At 43.8% G+C, this 18,332-nt stretch overlaps 1 protein-coding gene across 1 annotated transcript in view; it reads left to right on the top strand.

The window, feature by feature from the left end:
• IFT74 (intraflagellar transport 74) overlaps positions 1 to 18,332 on the top strand; it is a 508,298-nt gene that overhangs the window by 336,520 nt on the left and 153,446 nt on the right. Inside the window, exon 13 of the mRNA XM_085641333.1 lies at positions 940 to 1,019. Coding sequence (XP_085497459.1) covers positions 940 to 1,019 — 80 coding nt within the window. The remainder of the gene's footprint in view (positions 1 to 939; positions 1,020 to 18,332) is intronic.

Below are 18,332 nucleotides of genomic sequence, written 5' to 3'. Positions count from 1 at the left end.
CACCCTGCAACGCAAGCCTTGGTCTCACCGACTCCGCCAACAAGCCGCTGCCTGCACCAAGTCGTGAGGATACCGCCCACTGCAACGCTTCCATCTCATATCGCAACCACAACGGTTGCCCCTGACTCGCTCGTACCATTGTGTCGGCCGCAACAAGAAAGGTACTGTCTCTGAGTCTGTCGTCGCTTTCGCTCAACTGTACCGACCTTGTTGGCTGGAATTGTTAAACTCTGTTGTATTCAGTATTGCGGTAGCCCTCGAAGGAGCTACCGAGACTGGAGGAATTGTGTTCTTCACGTTATTCCTGCAATTTAAAGGTTATTTTTCACAGTAACAATGTTTTTACAGTATCGCATGTTGGATTTTTGTCGTATTTGGTCTTTTTGGTTTAGATAAAGTGTTGCTTATTTTTCTAAACTGGTTTGGTGTCCATTTGTAGTTTTTTCAGTGTGTTACTGTATGCATGCACAAATGCTTTACACACTGCCACTGAGATAAGCCTGTCTGCTCGTGCCAAACTACCAAGGGGGTGAGCAGGGGTTATTTTAGAAGTGTATCCCCCTTACCCTGACTAGGAAGAAGGGTCCCTACTTGGACAAAGGTGCAAACCCTTGCCAACTAGAGACTCCTATTTCTAACAGGAGGGTTTTCCAATGCTTCATTACCATGATAAAGATTTTAATTTGATGTGGAAATGCGTGGTGGGGATTTGGATAGTTTACCCCCACAGTTAAGTGCACCCTCTTTCACCTTTATTGTCGTTCCATCAAGTTTCTCTGGTCAGTAGTAGTTGTATTTTCTTAGAATTTACTCTATATCCAGCATTTTCGCTAAATCTGTCGGTCTATGTCTCCAAGTTCAGCATGTTTAGCATAGTGAAGCTATGGAAATGAATCTAAATCCACTGAGTGTAACCTTGTGCGTAATATTTTTTTTTAGGTTAACAGATATTAAAGAGAAAATTAACCAGGTTAATGAAGAAATAAGACGTCTAGACATGGACCTTGAGGAGCACCAAGGTATTATCTTATTAAAAGTTGAGGTATTTTAGTGTCTTAAGATAGAAATGTTATTGTGTATGTGTATGTATGTTGTATTTGTGTAGCACAAACCCATCCAAAAGGCTGCAAAGCACTGTATAGTTTCAAAGTCAAAGTTAGGAGTGAATAGAGAGGTACCGGTAGACTGCTACTACATCATGAATTGATGTAGTGTTTTTTAAGGAGGACCGTCTTTAGGTCTTTCCTAAACTGGAACTGGACTAGGGTAGTCCTGCTAGATACAGAGATACTGTTCCAGTTCCTGGGTGCATAGATGAGAAAGGTTTGTTGTATAGTTCTGCACATCTTAGCCTCTAATGTGATGGTGTCCTGGATGCAGGTGTACCAGAAGCATCTGATGATGGGGAACTTGTCATCCAGTTATGCAGGGTAACTGGTTGTGTTAGCTTTGTAAATGATGCAGATAATTTTGAAGACCATGCGAGCTGGCACGGGGAGTCAGTGGAGTTCTATCAGGATAGGATTGACATATTTATATTTCTTCAAACCTTGAATGAGAAATTTTGCATCATGTGAGATGCCCTTAGGCGACCAAGTATGGAGTGTGGGAGGCCTGGAGAAAGGTATTGCTACCATCGAGGTGCATGAGTTAAAGGGCTTAAGCAGTAGTTTTCATATCATCATTTTCTGTGAGAAATAGTAATTCTTAGTTAAGTGTCTTTCAAATGTTCAGAATTGGCTCTTACACTATGATGTTTATTATGTTATGAGATAGCTCTTGTCTTTGGGTTGGTAGTCCTACATAACTGTGATTTCATTTGGGCATTGTAGTGACACTAACCATATATAAGAGATATTGCATTTAGCAAACACCACAAGATGATGAACGGAGTGCTGAAACTTTTCACCCCCCAGGCAAGAGATCTGGGTTAAATCCATTGTTCTTTTGCTCACTATGCCACCCCAGTTTGGACCCGGCCATATGCAAATCAGTCTTGACCCTGCTTCTCTCGGGGTATCACCCCTCATCAGTCATGCTAGCTTGAATCCAGTGGCCTAGTTAGCAAGGGACCCATGTCTGGGATTACCCTTGGCCACATAGGGCGAACATACTAAGCACAGCAAGATGATGGACAGAGGGCTGAAAATGTTCAATCACTCCCCCCCCATTCCTCCCCCCCAGTCAAGAGATTTGGGTTAAATCCATTGTTCTTTTGCTCACTATGCCAATCCAGTTTGGCCTCAGCCATATGCAAATCAGTCTTGAAACTGCTTCTCATGGGAACAGTCCAGCCCAAACTGCCAGGCCAGGTTCTCCCTGAACTGGGAACAAGCATGCTGGGACTGGTTTGAGGGTGGAAATTGCATATATACATGCATACCAAAGCCGAAGGAGTGTGTAGCATTTAGTGTGTAGAGAGTTTAATTATATCAGCCTCAGCCGTAATGAGATAGCAAGGGTGTTAGGGGCCATTTAGTCGTCTCTCCACTCTGCGTCTTCCAATGTGCCCACCTACTCCTCTCATTTGTGCTTAAGGGGTGTAAATTTATTGGAAGCGCTGAAGATTAGTGATTTGTTAATATGGGGGGCTCTGCGCTTCCCCAATGGGCCCATCAGGAGTTTGGCTTCTAAAGGGCTGAACTCCGGAATATCGTGCAAGAGTTCTTGAAGGAAGCCTAATCCTTGTTTTAGAATGGGCTGATCGAAATAGTCCCATCTCAAGATTGTGGCGTTTCATGTTGCAACAGCTATTTCTGTGTCAAAAAGAGATGCATGAGAAGAGCCTCCCTCTCATTTTTCACATGCATTATGTCAATACGTTCTTATGCAAATAAGTTGAAGATGCTGATTCTTCCTCAAGTCCTTCAGGCTTGTAAACTTCAGAACTGGTTAATATGCTTCAACCTCCAGGATCCTGCCAGCTTCCACATTTTAATTTGGCCCTTTCCCCAGATTTACCTCAGGCTTGATTGGACAGGCTGACATTTCTAGCTGACTACATTTCCTTTTTGACTTTCTTCTGAACCACTTTTTATTAAGCTCACAGCAATGGTGGCTGCGCTTCTTCTCTTGACTGGTTTCTGTGATGAATACCCTCCCTGGATGAATAGCTCTTGCAGGTAACCACTCCCTTCCTAGTTTCAGACTATCTTTTTTTAATTATTTTTATTAGTTATTTGTACAATACAACCATCAAGAACCAAAATGATACAACATGTGTTAAAGTAGTTCAATGTGCACTTCATCTCTGGTTCTAGTGAGATGCAAGGATTCGACTCTCCCCACCCCCAGTCTCATTCCCTTCCCCTCCCCCATCTAGTGCTTTACAATTTGTATCATTAGACCCCAACCATGTAAACATCCGAACCCCCAGTGCATGTGTCATAGGCCTTTGTGCCCTACCGCTCAGAACCTATCTTCATCCCATGGAACCCTCAAGTTTGGGCCACTCCCTCGCTATCGTCCTACTGACTGCTGCCTCTGTGTGTCAGAACGTTCAGTACCCTGTGAGAGCAGCCGCCACTCACTACTCCCCTATGTCTTTGTCTGCAGAACTTCCAACAATTGTGGCCCAAATTTCTAAGTCCTCCAGCAACTTTTCATCCCTTCAATTGAGTTTCATGTGTGCCTTCTCCACTAGTTTACACTCAGTGAAGTCTTTACACCACAGCAAGGTTGAAGGGGCCCTCTTGCTCAGCCACCTTATGGCCACCCTCCTTTTGGCCAGCACTAAGGCCAACTGTAGAAACTTCCAATGCAACTTACCCCCACGTGGTCGTTTAAAAATGCCCAGCAAACATACCCGTTTTCAGACTATCTTCAGTAGGGCTGTACTGTAATGCACAAAATAGGATTCTTGCATACTATGCCAGAGTCTTACTTGAAATCCTGGCAAGACCTCCAATTCATTGCAGTCATTCTAGAAACGATATAGAGAGAGTGGGTATGACTTATACATTATTACAGCTGACTTTTTGAATGATGAATGGTATTGAAAGCTTCAATCTTTCTCATTTAATTTGAGTTCATGTATTTGTGCATTTTCATAATCCCCCCGATGTGCCTGAGGATGAGGTTCATCTTATGGAGTCTTCAGTACATGTTATGGAGTCTACAGTACAATTGAAGCCAAGCATGGGGGGAAGTGCAGAATGTTGTCCCTGTCTCCAATGAACTGTTTTTTTGGGAGCCTTTATTTCACCCGTGGCTATAGGTGAGAGTTGTTACAGATTCTTTTTATTATTATTATACATATTTTGTAAAGCGTGTGGCTACCTAAAAAAGGTTACCCAGCGCTTGCTCAGTATGGAAAGCGGGTTTGACCAGAGTTCTGTCTCACAGAGAGGTTTGAAATTTAGGAAAAGTCTGGAGATTGAAACAGCCAAGTTTTTAGTAATTTGCGTAACACAAACAGTGACTGGTATTCTCTTAACGTCAAAGGCAAATTGTTCCAGAGTTTAGGTCCCAAAAAGGAGAACGCTCGGCTTCTTTGGCAGGATTGACACATTTTTGGGATTGCGGCCAGGCTAATATGGCTGGAGCGTAACAAGCGCCTCGGTGTATACCGAGACACCAACGATCTAAGATAGAAAGGTCTGTTGTTTGATTGGCATTTGTGCATGTAGCACAGCGTCTTGAATTACACCCACCATTCAATGGGAAGCCAGTGCAGATTCTGTAGCATATCGGCAATGGAGGCAAGTTTGGGAGGGTGGAGCAGAAAACACGCAGCCGGGTTTTGTACAGCCTAGAGGCATTTGAGCAGTGTTTTGGCCACCCCCAGGTACAAGATGTTCCCATAGTCCAGACTAGAAATGACTCGGGCCGGGACTATGGTTCTCTGGGCAGAGGTGGGGCGGCAGTAAATGGCCTTCCTGTGCCATTTCGGGATGCCAAACCAGGTAGCAGGTACCTTATGAATCTGAAGGCCCATGGTGAGTTTGTCGTCCAGACTCCCTGATTCTTTATGACTGGCACTGAGCTGGGGATTGTCCATATTTGTGGGCCACATGTGGGATCCCCAACGATTGGCAGGGCTGCCCACCACCAGGACCTCCATCTTGTCTGCATTCAGTTTCAGTGAGTTGGCTCCCATCCATTGTGAAACTTGGGAGAAACAAGAATTGAGGGCCTCAACATTCCAGTTGTCCTTGGCTGACAAAGATACAACAGTTTGTGTATCATCCGCATACGAGAAGAGTGTGAGCCAGCAATCTCCCACTATCTTAGCTAAAGGACGTACACGTAGGCTGAAGAGCAAATGACTCAAAGTGGAGCCCTGTGGCACCCCTGAAACTAGATGGTGGGATTTTGACCTGTGTTGGTCCAGTTAAAAAATATTTTAGTGCGGACAAGGCCAAATCTTGTACCCCCAAGCTCTCTAGTCTCTCTTGTAGTGTAACATGATTTACAGTATCGATTGCAGCACTGAGATCTAGCAAAATCAATGTAGCCCATCCATCATTATTCAGTTGAAACCTCAGGAACTCAGTGACACCGAGAAGAGCCAATTCGGTGCTATAGCCTGACTGAAACACAGTTTGCGGGTGTGGAGCAGGTCATTGAGTTTCAAATAAGCTGTGAGTTGTTAGTTCACATGTTTCTCCAACACTTTGGCGAAAACAGGTAGCAAAGATATAGGTCTGTAATGGGCCCAAATAAGAGGAGCCAAGCAGGGTTTTTTCAACAAAGGGGTGACCAGCGCCTTTTTCCAAGTCTTAGAAACAATATCCTCTGACAATGATTAATTAATTAATTATTTAAGCTGCTTCAAGCCAGAATGGGAGAGCCTCCAAGTACTTCCGGGGGACAAGAATCCAAAGGGGTTCTACACTTAATAGCCACAAGGATTGCCCTAAGAGAAGGCATATCCAAGGGCTGAAACTTCTGTATCATGCTATCACGCTATCCAAGCTATTTACCTTAGAGGGGGTTCTTACCTCCATTGCAGATATTCCCAAGGTTCATAGATAATAAATGGATTTTGAAATTAATTCATGTTTTATAAATACATTTTCAAAACTTTAAAAATAATATTTAAAATAATTCTGTGGTAATCTTCATGATTAAAATGTTTATTTTGCATCAAACTGAGTTTTGTCAACTTTTACTAGGCCAGGAGGTTTCATCAGTAATCCACCAACTTGAAACAGGAGGTCCTGTTCAAACACTTTTATGTAAAAGAGAAGATTTATAAGGAAGACATTGAAGCCCATAGTAGGATAAGGGGAGAATGTTTCTAACAGTATCCATAATTTTAGAAAAACCTCTGTTGATATTTCTTTCCCAGATCTCCAAACTTGCACATGCATGGCATCCTAAGATCTTTACAAATATCTGTGGGTAGTTTCAAAACCTTTGCTGTGTATGAAGAGAACTAGGCAACTTTGTTATCAAATGTTGAGTCATAGTTTAGCATGAATATACCTGGAGAATCCAGCATCAGTCAACAACAGTACAAGAAGACTTGCAGGAGACCATGCCTCAAGAAGTCTGTGAGGCACACAAAAAATAGGAATTACCCAAAGATGTAATGTTTTGCTGCATATGGTGCAAATAGCAAACATCCTTTGGAGTACAAAACAAGGACATATCTTCAGACTTGGTGGGTAACCATAATGAGTTTCACAAAGAAGCACTTTTTGGTAGGATGTCAGCCCCAGATCAGGGAGCCACAGGGCAGACAGGAGGTACAGGACCCCAGCTATGGTGATGTATATTATTTGTCACTGGTGTACTTAGGTCTGTCTTACTACAGTTCTGCTAACTGAGCTAAGTAATTGCTTTCCGCAGTTGACTCTCAAGGTAGCAAGGGCATGCAAGAGCCAATGCTAGTTTGCAGATGAGTTCAATAATCTTCATACCCGCGTACTGGCTGAAGTTAGCGTTCAAGCATCAGGATTCACCTTTGCGTGAATCGGGTACAGTCTCCCAGTTCATGCAAGCTCTGCTTCTCATAACCTGATCAACGGTGCGGGTGTCAGTGGCTTGTGTGTTCAGAAGACCATCAAGCTTCACAGTCCGTGAAGGAGGAGTGCACAGCAGCCTCTCTCCACTCTGGGCACCCAGAGTTGAACAGCATGTCAGACCTGCTTGTCTGTCACTCCTCTTTTCAGTATTGGCCTCCAGACTGTTGCAAGTAGGTGGTCTTCTTCAGCTGTTGCACCTCTGGTCCATGCAGGCGTATGCTCATCTTCAGGAGTTGCAGCCTTCACGCATATGGAGGCAGGTGCCCCTCTCTGGCAATTGTGGCCTCTGGGCAAAGGCTGGTGAGCGCAAGGCTTTGACCCCTTAACGCAGTCAGCTACTTCTGGGTCCTTCACACACCATGAACGTTCTGGGGATAGTCTACTCTACTAAAAAGGCCTGGTGCTCTCCTTCCTTCTGAGCAGGCTGGTAGGCTTTTCAGTTGTAAGTAAACCATCAGTTTCTCCAGCAAGTTTCAGACTTAAGGTGATGTCTCCTCACCTCTGAGCAACTGGCGGTCATGCAAACACCAGCTATGGATCACATCAGCTTTTTCAAGGAAGTCTATGGCGCACTCCCTTCCTTGGTTAAGAACTTGAAACTGGAACATTTTGTAGTGTGTTTAACCTTTATACTTGTATTCCAGACATAGAATGCTGATCAACTGAGTTTTCTGAACCGGTTTGGGTTGGTTCCCTTTCGGATTATATTTTCTTGCCGATCCTCAGACACAGACTTTGTGTGAAGTGATGGCTCTCACAGCAGGTATCAATGATGCTGGCTCCAGGCAGGAGTATCCAAAACTAGGGCATTGTGCAGTGTGAGGTCTCAACCTTCTTGAAGCAGTAATCAGAGACAAACATAAGGTCAGGCCCTACCTAGAAACTTCCTCACTTTAAACAAAAGAAACTGAAGACCAAACCTCACACCTACCACCTACCAAATGACGATGCTCAATAATCAGCAGCCTTTTGCTAAAAAGGCCTTAATTGAATTTCTACAGGTATCAAATCTTTGTCCTGACTGTTTTCAGTGTCTGGATTTCCACCCTCCAGTCACAGGAATGCAGGCAATACACTTCCACTCTCTTCAGAAGCTGTGTCACACGTCATATTGTGCCATTCCCAATCAAAGGCCTTTGTACTCTCCTCCAGGTCACAGAACAATTTCGGGACCTTACGTTACCTTGGAGAAGTATTGGCCTCTGTGCACTTGCTAGATTAGTGTGATGCCAGAGCAAAACTAAGAGTCAAGATACCCGAATTACATGCAATGGGGCACTCGAGTCAGGGGTATAAATCGTTTAACACCATTCAAAAGAGAGAGGGGCACAATTCTGAGATTACTCCAATGTTCTTTAAAGTTCTTTCATTTAAATGTACACTCTGGCCAATGCAGGGGACCTTCTCGTTCCAGCATAGATGAACAACTGCTTTTGATATGTTATGCTTCTTTTCATGGTAGATATTTTCCATTATTGTGTGTTAGTGAAGCATAAAAGAAACCCACACACCAAATAATGTCTCTTTTCAGAGCTGCCTATACAATTTCAAAATACAACAATTTCTTTCTTCACTTGTTTCTTTATATTACCATGCTTTCTATAAGTCTCATTTTATCTGTTGGCTATGGACCTATTACTTTTGAAAGTTGGCATATCAATGAAGACAAGGCTTAATAGGATTGGTGTCATGGATATTTGATGCATACGGCAGCTGTACTGCCAAACGTTGTGTGCAGTAGCCTCTGGGGCCATGCAGGAGGGTGCAGAACTCAGACAAATGACAGACCCTATGCATCCCCTACTGCACATGGCCAAATGCTTGTGGAGTGGCCTCTATGGACATGAGCGCTGGCCTACCCAGACTTGAATCTTCACATTCAAAGGCCAAGCGCAGTTCCCTCTTTTATGGCACTTGGTATGGCACTGCACAAGGCCTGGGGCCTTCTCCAAAGGCCATTTAGCATGACATAAATGGACACGGTGATTGAAAACAGGGATTCGCTTTTGGGCCAGCACTCACTTCAAATGGTCAAAACCCATGTGCAGTGGTTATTTGTTTTGTTAGGGACTGATATATGCCATTAATAAACCTCAAACATTCACTTAAACTTTGCTAAAGGGAATTTATGGCTAAAGATGCAGATGCTTCTGCTAGGTCTCTGCCTTGAGCAAATTGCTAGATGGATGAGTAGCTCTTGCCTCAAACTAAACGGAGGAACAAGCATTTACAATGCAATGGTCTCGGCAATATTATAGGTAGAGCTATTGGTATTGCTCATTATTTTGTTATCAGTTTTGTATCCCTAAATAAATGGCATTGTCATTTCTATTGGCATTAGCTTTTTTTTTTGCATATGTGATACCTATTGCATTAGCAGAGAGAGAGTGAGGTAGTGAGATAGAGAGAGAGAGTGAGGTATTGAAATAGAGAGTGAGGTAGTGAGAGAGAGTGAGGTAGTGAGAGAGAGTGAGGTAGTGAGATAGAGAGTGAGGTAGATAGAGAGTGAGGTAGTGAGATAGAGAGAGTGAGGTAGTGAAAGAGTGGGGTAGTGAGGGAGAGGGATGTTGTGAGGTAGTGATATATAAGCATAGAGTGATGTTGTGATGTAGTGAGATAGAGAGAGAGGTAGTGAAAGAGAGAGTGAAAGTGAGTTAGTGAGATAGAAAGAGTGAGGTAGTGAGATAGAGAGTGATTGAGGTAGTGAGTGAGAGAGAGTGAATTTGTGAGGTTGTGAGCTAGAGAGTGAGGTAGTGATGTTTTGAGAGAGAGAAGTTGTGAGATAGTGAGGTAGTGAGATAGAGTGGAGTAGTGAGGTAGAGAGTTATGTAGTGAGAGAGAGTGAGGTAGTGAAACAGTGATGTAGTGAGGGAGAGGGATGTTGTGAGGTAGTGAGATGTAAGCAGAGTGGTGCTTTCCACTTAGGTCAGATAATGAACCCACATCAAACCAACCCAAAGAAGCTTCAAGATAACTTCTCACACAACCGCCCAAAGATAGGAAGTATCTGTTACAGGTATGCTACAACATGAACGGGGCAGCCTCCAAGCCTTGAGCACAATATTTAAGCTCTTCCACCATTATCCACACAAAAAATCCACATTCTTAAAACCATGCACAACAAATGCCAATTATTGGGCCTGCAGAAAGCTTCCTGACTACGTTGCCGGTATCATCACAATACAAAAGCTACTGTAAAATGCATAGGCCTTGAAGCAGTTCATCTTTTTTGTAAGGCTGCAGTCCCAATTTAAACAACTAGAAGCTGGCATCTCATGTCATGTCATGCTGTTGGCAGAAAAAAATCTATATTGCACAGCTTGCGCTTCATATGGCTTTGTGATGGAAGTGTTTTTTCCAATATGAGCGAATCGACATGTACAGCAGGAATCATTTGTGACTTCAGTGGTATACTGAGATTCGAGATGTCTCCACGGGACACATTAGCCTCTGTTTTCATGCTGAAATGAGGGGCATTCGGTGCCGCCAACCTTTTGGCAAAACTCTCTATGGGCATTTCAATGAAGAACACAGACAGCCATAGCGACCCCCACCACTCGAAGCCCCTGCCGGCCCCAACAGACTGCACGAAATCTCCAAAATGTATCTCTCAAGTTTCGCTTTTCATAAGTTTTAAGGAATTTTTTTGTCAAACTGTTTTTATTGGGATTACAGGGTTTCAGCATCGCACAGTAGTTCTACGGATTTCATGGGGATGTGTCTGAGTGTTTAATTCATGCGCATCTGCTGGGTCTGTTTAAAGGTAAAAATTATAAATTAATTAAAGGTTTTACTGGGTGCACCAAGTAAATTGTCTGTCATAGGCCTAGTTGGCCAAGCTTGCCACCATTACACAAATATGGTTTTACCATGCTGCCCTTTCATGTGCTCTAGTTATAAAGATAGTTATTTAAGCTAACTCAAAGAACAATCGCACTACAAAGGTCCATTTGAAGCAGCAGCGTTCAGTTCTAGAGAATTATCATGCCCCCTCATTCCAAGACTCAGGAGATGCAGTTTTACAAAAACCATATTTTATTGGGCCACATTTATTTTCACAGGCATTACAGACGCATCACCTCATTTATGTTTTATACGTTTATATAAACTCTTCAAATGAGGTGTAGTGCGTCCTGCAAGAGCGTCAGATGCCTGCCAGAAGGTTCTTCCTGTAAGATACTGTGCTTTACCTAAACGGGTGATTTCTTCTAGTAAACAAGGGTTGTCGATATTCTCTCATTAAATGTACTGCAGCAGTGCTAAGAAGCGCAGGTATTCAGTACCGGACAGTAGCTGCCCATTTAAAGCACTGGCTACATCAGGGCGGCGTCTATTCCTAAAAGAGCCTTTCTGTGCCTGAGGACATATGACTACTACACAGACTGAAGGGATGTGATGTGACCTACGCAAACAGCACGTGCTGCTCCTGCAAAGCACGGTCTGGCTGTCTTCTGCTGCTGAAGGAGTGAACGGGGTCCTTGCAGCGTACAGGATAGCGCCTCGGCCTATTTGCTCATCTTGCTCATCTTGTTATTTAACCTGCAAAGGGAGTTCGGTACATGCAGGGGGCGGCTTTTCCTCCTGCAGACAAGTGTATCTAGTCCTGCCCTTCCGCAGGAAGATGATGCTCGCCCTTTGATATTAACTAAATCCTTAATGAACGTTGTTCCTGCAGGATTGCGAATGCTGCTTCCGGGACAGAGCACATGATTTATGCAGCTGTTCCAGCAGGAGTGTATCTGTTACCTGGACTTCTCAGGGAAGTGCTCCGTTCTTGCAAAAGGGGGAGTTTAGCAGCATGGAGCTTTTCCGATTAAGGTGTCACAGTCCCGTAAAGGAATGCTTCCTTTAAGATGGGAGTCAGCTTCACGCCGGAAGGTACCCGTAGCGCTCCTCTAATATGAGGCTGTCCGATTCCAACTCAGGAGTGCCTGGTCGCTTCAGAAAGTCGGCGGCGTGCAGGCTGCGCCGGGATCGGAGGGACGTGGAATGCTGACGGGCCGGGATCCGCGCACTGCCTGAAGTTACATCACACAGCCCCATTAATGAGTAACCGGGAGAGGTGGAGGGCCAAAGGGCTGCGCCAGGTACACCGCATCCTGCTCCGGCGACGAGCACACGGGCCCTGCGCCGCACGGAAAGAACAGCGCTTCCCTCCCGCCAACTGTGTAATCTTGTGACCGCGGAAAGCAAACTCGGAACTCAGGAGCTCCCTCCCGGATTTACACAAACCCGATCCGGTGGCACAAGTCCAAAGCACGGTGCGGATCCCTGCTCGTCAAACTGGAGTCTGCCCCGGCAGCGCCGCCACCAGCACAACAACACGGCGCCGGACGGATGGATCCTCACGGCCAGACTATAGCAAATAAATGGCGGATGGAAGCTTCGAAACTTTTTCGGATTCGGGGGCGTGTTCCTGCTGTTCTAAAAGGGCGTGGCTAAAAAGTGGAAAGAACAGCAAGGAACACGCCCCCGAATCTGAAAAAGACGGAGCCTATTTGGAGGGACGGCTCTCTCCTCCAATGGCTGGCCTCCGTTTAGGAAGCCAGCCAATGGAGGAGAGGCAAAAAGAGAGGCGGGCTAAGGAGCCACTCTCAGAAACATTAAATCTCCGACTTCCGGTTCTGCCTTCGGCAGACCGGACAGTCCTCGACCTAAAAACAGAGATTATGATTCACGCAATAACTTCAGTGCCTCCTTAAGTTCGGATTGACCAAGCTATTTGGGCTCCCCTACCCACCCCAAAAACAGCCATAAAGTGTTTGGGAATGTGGTTGGACAGTTCCCTCAATCTGGACATCCAAGCATCAAAGTTAGCAGCAGATTGCTATGGTATGCTTAGGATGCTATGAAAAATCCTCCCCCTCCTTCCTTTTAACGTCAAAGAGATTGGCTGTCCAGGCTCTGATTCTCTCGTACCTGGAGTATGGTAACTCTTTTTATCTGGGACCGCCACAGGCTACAATAAGGAAGTTGCAGGTGGTACAGAATTCGGATGCCCGGATTTTGTACAACCTTCCAAAACATCCGTCTGCCCAACCAGCCGTGAGCACCCTTCATTGGCTCCCAGTGGCCGAGAGGATCAAATTTAAATCACTTTGCAGCTTCCATAGGCCACTCTGCGGTAAAGGGCCTTCAATCATCCGTTCCTTGGTATCGCCTTACTTCCCCGGCAGAACTCTGCGCTCTTCCAATGCACATTTGGTCACAGTGCCCGTAGTTCGAAGGGCAAAATAAGGAGGTCGCACCTTTGTTTATAATGAGGAATAGTCTTCCCTACTCAATGTGATCAGAAATAATGAACTCCTCTTTCGCAAATCATTAAAGACCTGGCTTCTTCCAGACTAGCTGACTCTAGGTTCCTCTATCCGCCTGTGCCGCACTATCAGTGCTGGGATGCCTAAGGGTAGCTATGCACTATATAGGTGCAATTTAGAATGGAATAATAGACAAAAACATGGTTTAAAAATTATTTTAAAAAACTTCAGCTGGAGGGATAGTATGGCTTTGTCAAATAAAGCGAAAACAGTCAAATAAGTGCAAATGACTTTGAGTAACTCAACCATCACTCACCGTCAGTGCACTGCTCATGAACACACACATAATTTCATTATGACATCATCAATGAGATTATTGGAGATGCCACATTTCACCTCACCATTGAAAATACAATCCATAGGTTTGTTTGTACCGTGATTACATCCTTTGCCAATAAATGGTCCTTCTAAATGTTTTCAGGTTAAAATTGTTCAATAATGCACCACTTCTTTTACCTGTTAAAGTATGATAATATTTATATATAAGCAATAGTTATATAATTAATATTTTATCTGAGAATTCGCTACGTCTACTTGAGTGGCTCAAACTATGCTTGATCTCCTGAATTCTCCTTTGTGAACTCGCCATGTGGCATATGTGGGCTCTGCAGTGGGATCTGAGGTTCCAGTTCCCAGCACCAAGGAAACCTATTGGATGCCATTCATATTTTGGAGGAGACTGCACACGATCTGTAGTGGTGGATGCATGGCCGCAGTTGGGATAGAAGCAAGCCCCTCTCCCTTCCCCACCCAGAGCTGACAGCAGTGACAGATGCTTCACTGCTATAATGAGCTGGTTATCTGGGCAGATGGGGATTCAAACTACTCTGGTTTCTGGAAGAAACCTGGTTCCATATCAATCTTTTGGCGTAGTGGCCCACTCGTGTGGTATTGAAGGCCTTCCTGCCATCCATCAGGGAGAGGCTGGTGCAGGTTCTCACAGAAAACACCACTGCTATGTGCAACATTCCTATTCCAGCAGTCTCTGAAGTTGGCTGCAGCGTCCCGGCATTTTCCTGATTGTAGACCACCTAATAGGCTCCTTGACTGTGAGTGCGGACCAGCTCATCCGACGGCATCTGCCATATTACGAATTACATCTACATCCCAATGTGGCACAGGGCATCTTTCAACAGTGGGGAAAAGCCCTGGCTATATATTTTCACTAGCATTAAGAATGTGCAGTGCCAAATGTTTTGCATATTGGTGCTTCCACTAAGAGAGTCACTAGTAGATGCGTTCTAGCTGGAGTGGAACATGGGAATCTTGAACGCCTCTCCACCCTGTCTCTCCTGTATTGAGTCCTGAAATAGTTCACAAACCACCAGTGGCAGCTCGCAGAGGGAGTGCTGCGGGTGGTGGTGAGGGGAGGGGTGGGGGAGGGTCAGGGTGGGGTTAGTAGCTTCGAACATATGACGGACAGGAGTAAAGTAAGTAATTAAATAAATAAAACTATTTACCTAGCGCTCGCTGCATCGCTGAGCGCAAAATCACTGAAAAAAACTAAGGTTACAGGAACGTTATAGTTAGGAAATGGAATTTAAAAAACCTTACAAAATCACTGAAGAAACCAAAGGTTACAGACGTTAAAGTTAGGCTCAGGTTTCACTCAAACAAACAAAACCAGTGAAATTTAGCAGTTATAGCTAGTTGAGCTCACTATGACTTGCACCCCGCAATGCACTGCTTATGACCTCACATATTACATCACTCATGACATGGTCAGTGACATCACTGATGACATTTCTACAGCAAAGTCTTTAAGCATAGGATTAGCACAGTGCTATCCATGCCGAGCTGTAAACAAAGCCTTTCACCACTCCAGGCACAGTATTACAGCTTTGGATTGGTAAAATACTATTCAAGCCAACCTAAAATGAATAAAAGCAACCCCTGACAAATGTTTTGCTCTCATTAGAGCTCTTCAGAGAGGTATAGCTTTGTCCAGACTCATGGGAGCACCCAGTATAAGTCAAAACAATACCCTATCAGGCATAGAGTGACGGATAAATTATGAAAAAAAGAAGCAGACAACTCTGGGTAGTTCTCAGATTTAGGTGGAAAGCAGCTCCTGTATAGAGCACCCTCAACACCAGCAACACTCTAAATTTTCTCACCTCAAAAGTCAGCTTTTCTATCAAAGTCTTTATGCATAGGATTAGCACAGTGCCATCCATGCCGAGATAGAAAGGAGCAAAGTCTTTTGCCATTTCTACAGCAAAGTCTTTAAGCTTAGGATTAGCACAGTGCTATCCATGCCGAGCTGTAAAATGACCAAAGCCATTTACCACTCCAGGCACAGTATTACAGCTTTGGATTGGTAATATACCATCCAAGCCAACCTGAAATGAATAAAAGCAACCCCTGACACGTGTTTCGCTCTCATTAGAGCTCTTCAGAGAGGTATAGCTTTCTCCACACACAAGGGAGCAACCAGTATAAGTGAAAACAATACCCTTTCAGGCATAGAGTCACGCATAAATTATGAGAAGCAGAGAACTCTGGGTAGTTCTCAAGTTTAGGTGGAAAGCAGCTTCTGTATAGAGCACCCTCAACACCAGCGACACTCTAAATTTGCTCCCTTCAAATGTATATATAATATATATCAACAAAAAGGCTCCTCACCACTCCAGAGAGACCGAAGGGACACAACAGGGGCTCAGTAAGAAAAACTTTATTCATGGACAGGAGGCATGACTCGTTTCGACAAATGCCTTTACACCGTGTACTGTCACCGCCGCCTTTCAAATGGACAATAGTGCTTCCATTGGTGGAAGCCCAGCGAAGGCAATTGGTTGCCAGAACGTCATCCTGTAGTCTGCGTCGGCAGACTACAGCTCCCAGAGTACACCATTTTGGCGATCAGGTAAGCGTTTCTGTTGCCTTCTTGTAACCCTAAGTGAGTGCTGGAATCCGTGAACAGGCATGTGTGGTGAAGTTTTAAAATTGTTACAGTATCTGTGCTGAAAAAGGTTTCTCTCCCTGGCCTCCATCGTCCTCTCACCCCATGGCTCCAGGATGTTGTGGGATCGAGGACTAGCTACAGTGAGTTTTGTCCATCCGTGCATATATATATATATTTTTTACCTACTGGCGGTCGCCAGTAGGTAGTTATAGTTCGGACCTAGTTTCTATAGGAAAAGCATTTTTGGACTTGGCTATAACTTTGGTGCAGTTTGACCAATCAGCATGAAATTTTGCCACAAAAGTGTCACAGCGGGTAATATTGGTTGGGAGAGTGTGGAGGTGATCCGTGCAGTGGTGACCGAGAATTTGGGGGGCGAAATACGGTTGCGTCTGTAATGTTAATTCCCATAGTAACCTTTAGCCACCTGTACAGCCTGAACCGCTAAATGGACTTACACCAAATTTGACAGGGAGGTAGATGTCGGTTCAAGGAAGTGCCTTTTGCTTAATGTAAATCTGTTGAGTAATTTTTGAGAAATGTCAGTTTAAAATTATAGTGATATCTCTGGCTGCAGATATTTTGCGATGGTTTCATGATGATTCGCGAATGCACGCGCCAATGGGAAAACTCTGATTGGCTAGATGCAACCTGAGTAGAAAGTTGCGCCTGCCATTTTATCTATCGGGAACGGTTCCCAGGGCTGAAAATGTGTGGGAAAGCTCACATAAGGGGTCAGGGTGGAGATACTCTGACCCCATGGTTGAGAAATGGTGCTCCCATGGTTTAGAAATGGAGTTGTTAGTGACACGTTATTTTTCCAAAATTTATTTTTTAATCATTCGCGATATTCGTGATGACGCTGTGACCGCTAGCATGGTCTCCGTGTACCATCACGGTGACATCGTGAATATCAATGTCGTTGCAAATACTGTTGAATCATAAATGCTCATTCTCATAGAGATATTAAGATTCTGATAAAAGTTTTTATAGAGTTATTTATGTAGTGAGTTACCTACTGTTATTGTTAGAATTAATTATATAGTTATCATTTTTGAATGTGGAGGTGGCCATTGAAATCCTGCTTTTGCTTTCTGCTTTCGTGACGTAATGTCATCAGTGATGTCACTGACTATGTCATGAGTGATTTAATATGTGAGGTCATAAGCAGTGCATTGCGGGGGGTGAGTTATAGTTAGCTCAGCTAACTATAACTGCTGAATTTCTCTGGTTTTGTATGAGTGAAATGTCAGCCTAACTATAACGCTCCTGTAACCTTTTGTTTTTTCAGTGAATATCTAAGGATTTTTTAATCCTATTTCCTAACTATAACAGCCCTGTAACCTTTGGTTTTTTGAGTGAATTTCGAAGGTTTTTTTGAAAGGCTAACTCCTAACTATAACTTACCTATAACCTTTGATTTTTTCAGTGAATATATATATATATATATATATATATATATATATATATATATATATATATATATATATATATATATATATATATATATAATTATTTTTTGGGCCACTAACTCCTTATGGTACTAACGAGTCCTTACACTCCAGGGAAGGTGGGCCACTTAACTTTATTAAACACAGCTTGCCTTTCCCAGAGTCCCGTTTCAGGACTTCCTGCCTATCAATCTGGCGTCACGTGCTGATTGTTTAATTAATACAGATTGACATGAAGAAAATACTCATCGTATTTCTTTAAGCAAACTGGCCCGTTGTAATAAATGTAATGTACATAAATGTCCCAGCCTGCACGGAGAATATTTTAAATATTATTAGTCTTTGTGCAAAACAGTCAACCAACAAGGTCAAGTTCTTTCAAATTGCAGCATGTAATACTTTTAGTTTACCTTCAAGCAGTCCTCCATTGAGACTGGTGACTCTCCCTCCTCTCCACTGCTTCTCAATGTTTAAGCAGAACCCTGCTCCAAAATCCTCGCATTTTAGACAAGTGGAGACCGACCTCACGCAAGAGCGCCTATCTCTCAGCAACGAGTACAATCTTCTTGCAGCGATGACCGGCAGCTCCTGCCACTTCCAACTCGTCACGATACATATATGTATATATATATATATATTTTTTTTTTAATTATTTATATATATGTATGTGTGTGTGTATATATATATA

The sequence above is a fragment of the Triturus cristatus genome, chromosome 2_2 (genome assembly GCF_964204655.1).
Source record: "Triturus cristatus chromosome 2_2, aTriCri1.1, whole genome shotgun sequence".
NCBI classification, from domain to species: Eukaryota; Metazoa; Chordata; class Amphibia; order Caudata; family Salamandridae; genus Triturus; species Triturus cristatus.
Note: the sequence above shows the minus strand (reverse complement) of the source record. Positions and strands in the feature narration are given on the sequence as shown.